General features: G+C 34.8%; 1 protein-coding gene across 2 annotated transcripts; it reads right to left on the bottom strand.

Annotated features, from left to right (window-relative positions):
• Positions 1 to 763: 763 nt before the first annotated feature.
• On the bottom strand, positions 764 to 3,065 carry LOC105802171 (transcription initiation factor TFIID subunit 14b). 2 transcript variants are annotated; one of them, XM_012633654.2, is made up of 6 exons: positions 2,788 to 3,057; positions 2,323 to 2,411; positions 2,006 to 2,227; positions 1,750 to 1,937; positions 1,547 to 1,668; positions 764 to 1,177 (listed from the first exon to the last, which is right to left on the bottom strand). In XM_012633654.2, exons 1-6 carry the CDS (start codon positions 2,890 to 2,892, stop codon positions 1,082 to 1,084), a joined length of 822 nt encoding a protein of 273 aa, XP_012489108.1. In that variant the 5' UTR covers positions 2,893 to 3,057; the 3' UTR covers positions 764 to 1,081. The 2 variants fall into 2 exon arrangements, with proteins under 2 accessions (XP_012489108.1, XP_052479055.1); XM_052623095.1 differs by having other exon boundaries at positions 1,124 to 1,463; positions 2,788 to 3,065.
• Positions 3,066 to 3,398: the final 333 nt, after the last annotated feature.

Below are 3,398 nucleotides of genomic sequence, written 5' to 3'. Positions count from 1 at the left end.
CAATTATTAATTTTAAATATATTTACTATATGTTTTTATTATATAGTTAAACTAACTAAACCCAAATTACCCCCAAAGGCATACCCAACACAAAAACAAATTTCTTCTCATGATAAGAACAGGGCATGAATAATGACCATAGCATTAAAACCCAATTTCATAAAAGAATAACTAAATTTACCAAAACGCTAATATAGGCTGTTAAACATATAAAAATGGCCAATCTTTTGTACTATTCAATAGTAAATAAGCAGAAACAGTAACAAGAGCACTGATATGGGCCCAGCCTGACCTGGCATACAAACAGTTCTAGTCTAGCTTTATCTCACCATCAATCACAACTTTGCCGAAGAAGGTAGCATTTGGTATCACTTGCAAGATTATCAAGGTGATTTGATAATGTTACTATCATGATCATCACCTTAAAGCACAAAATTCCCAATTTTTTTGGCCCAAGTTCAAATTGCACTTGCATCCTATTTGTGATCAAATGAGCTTCATTTGGTTAGTTTTGTTTTTTGTTTTTGTCTATAAAAGTGAAGGGAGAAAAGGAAGAACAAATAACTAAAGCAACAAGCAAACCACTAATTAGAAGAAATCAAATTCAAGAGCCCAATATCAGGTGAAAAGAACCTGGATTTTCCCTTAAAATCTTTACAGTGCCCACTTGAGGGAAAAACTTACATACATGCTGTAAACAATTAAAGAAGCAAAACAAAATTAGCAGTCATGCATACAGGTATATGTAACTACAATGAAGCAATTAAACAATTTCATCATCTTTCTTCAATCCCTGATCAATCACATCAAGTAAACTGTTTACAAATAAAATAGAAAGTTGCATATGTTTTCTTTCATTTCATAGGTTCACAATGAGCTACACAATCATCTACTGTTGTTAACAACTTAGCATATACTATTTAGCTACAATCAGTTCTCTTGAGGAAATGAGTTACAACTAAATCTAAGAAATAAGGTTGATACATCTAATATCCACAGCCCTACATCTTCATCACAGTTCACTCTGTAAGCCATAATAGAAACCCAACAAATGAACTCCGATGGTAACCTACCATGATCATCATGTACATTCGTAACTGGAGGCCGGTTTTAGAGGTTGAGGCATCCCATCAATCACACTCAACTCTCTTCTCAGCTTAACAATATGGGCTTGCACCTATCACGTGGTATAAACTGTCAAAAGATATTGTCTTTTGTCCCACAAGTTCATGAAAAATAAAATAGTAATATCAAAACATGCATGATTACACATAAAAGCCTGTAAGTCAGGCCGAAAGCTAATGGAGCAGACACACTATCAAGGCCAAGAGTGTGACTCAACAATTCATATTGACATGACATGGGAAAGACAGACATCTACAAAAAAAAGTAATGTTGAAAGATGCTTTAACCTGTACATTTGGCTAGACGTCTGTATAAGCAAACGGCATGCCTATTCATAACTAGTAGTATAAAAGCAAGGAAAACGTCACAACAGCTCAATCAAGTTAATTCCTAATATGAAAAGCAATTAAGCCATTCCAACCTGCTGACGAGCTGAGGCAAGTTTCAACAATTCATCTGCCTCTGAGAAATTCAAAAACCACTGACTGAGTGGATGATCCTTGGTATCGCCCCTTCCCTTCTCATTTGTATTTTCAACTGGTGCTGCAGAAACAAACGAACCAATCTTAAAGAAAATTTTCGACGAACAAATGTCCAAAAAGAAGGCAAAACCAATAAATTTACCCAGAACAGGCAAACTAAACCCAGCAGGCATCCGCGGCACAACAACAGCTGGATGATTTTGCACACGAGCAAAGAAACACTCAGAAGGATCTGGAAAAACAATCTCATTGTATGATTCCATAACGACAGGTTTCTTGGTAGACTGTGGGCCAGATTCATCTTCAGGATACAACTTCAACATGTGATACCTACAAATACAGAGCCTAGTTAGTAAACAAGGCATCAAATCAAGTGAGCAACCAAATAAACAACTCACAAATCCAAATGCTTGTCACAAACATCACTGTGGAAGAAAATGCTAATGCCAATTTCAAATTCACCCCAACCACATTCTGATAACTCAAAAGGTGGTGCTTCAACAATTCTTGTAGGGTTATTGAAACTGGGATGAAGTTGAAATACAACATGCTTTATCACTGCTCCAAGATCTTCATTTGTTGCCCCACGCACGTAAACAGTCCACTTATGTGATTGCGACCTAATCGAAGGAGATCAATCTGTTTAGTATTATTAAACAAGATTAAAACCGGGGGGGGGGGGGGGGGATGTTTATTTAATGAAAAACATACTTACTCACTAGCCTTTCGACCGAGATAAAAAGCAATAGTTCCATAAACAATTGGAACACAAATCTCAATATCTTTAACTCTCTTGTTTGTACCCTAGAAAATGATCAGAAAACAAAACAAACAATGTCATTATAATGGAGATAGAGCTCAACAGGAAAGGAAAAATCTTTCTAAGCAATAAGCAAATCAAATGGCAGTTACAACATTTCCCAGTTATTGTTTTCGAATGTTTAAAGCAGAATTATGGTTTTTCTTACTTAGGAATAGTAAATTCAGTTCTCATGGACTTATTAAAAACCTCACAGAAAAAGAATGCAGCATTAAACGACAGTTACTACTTCCTACTATGCAAATGGAATAATTTTACCAAAAACTTAAAGAAGCCAAAAGAAAAAAATTGGAACGTTGTTTTAGTAGGAAATGCAGATAAATGCCACGAAAAACAATTGAAGAAGTTAAAATAGAGAACCTTTTTGTCGCTATCATCAGTGGTTTTGCTAAGTTTGATGATGCGCTGTGGCTTGGAAGCAGACCCACCATCCTCAACTTGCGCTTCGATAGCCGTCTGAGGCATTTCAGCAGACAGTTGAAGTGGGATCAAACCCAGAAGCGAAAGAAGGGTCGTTTTTCACCTTCAATTCCGATAATTTAGGGATTTTTTTTATCAATTCTGAGTTTGGGGGGGTTGGGGTTTTAGGTTTCTTTGGTGAGTCGAAACAATGGAGGAAAGAAAGAAAAAATTGTGGTTGTGGGCCGTTTTCCTTTCGTTATTCTTCCACGTCAGCAGCCATATGCGCAAAAGGAAATTATAAAATAATATTTTTTAGATTCCCAAAATATCTTATTATTGTTTTATGGATAAAAAAATATCTTAAACATTTAATGGAATCAAATAAAAAAGTTATTTTAAAATTTTAATAGAACAAAAATATTTCTCCTATCAATCCAATACTGAGATGAAAGCTCTAATAGCACTCAAGAATGGTAGATTTATTATTTAATCCCTTAAAATTTTATAAAATCACATTTTAGTGTAATGATAAAATTACATTTTAATTTTATAAAATTATGATTTATCCC

The sequence above is a fragment of the Gossypium raimondii genome, chromosome 11, assembly GCF_025698545.1.
Source record: "Gossypium raimondii isolate GPD5lz chromosome 11, ASM2569854v1, whole genome shotgun sequence".
NCBI lineage: Eukaryota > Viridiplantae > Streptophyta > Magnoliopsida > Malvales > Malvaceae > Gossypium > Gossypium raimondii.
This window is presented reverse-complemented; position numbering and strand designations above follow the sequence as displayed.

What these genes read in the sequence shown, in the direction of transcription:
- LOC105802171 (XM_012633654.2), bottom strand. Translation starts at nt 2,892, where the DNA reads ATGCCTCAGACGGCTATCGAAGCGCAAGTTGAGGATGGTGGGTCTGCT. An exon ending in GTTTAGTTTGCCTGTTCTGG is followed by an intron (nt 1,669 to 1,749) that starts GTAAATTTATTG and finishes TTGTTTCTGCAG; the next exon opens with CACCAGTTGAAAATACAAAT. An exon ending in TTGCCTCAGCTCGTCAGCAG is followed by an intron (nt 1,178 to 1,546) that starts GTTGGAATGGCT and finishes ACCACGTGATAG; the next exon opens with GTGCAAGCCCATATTGTTAA.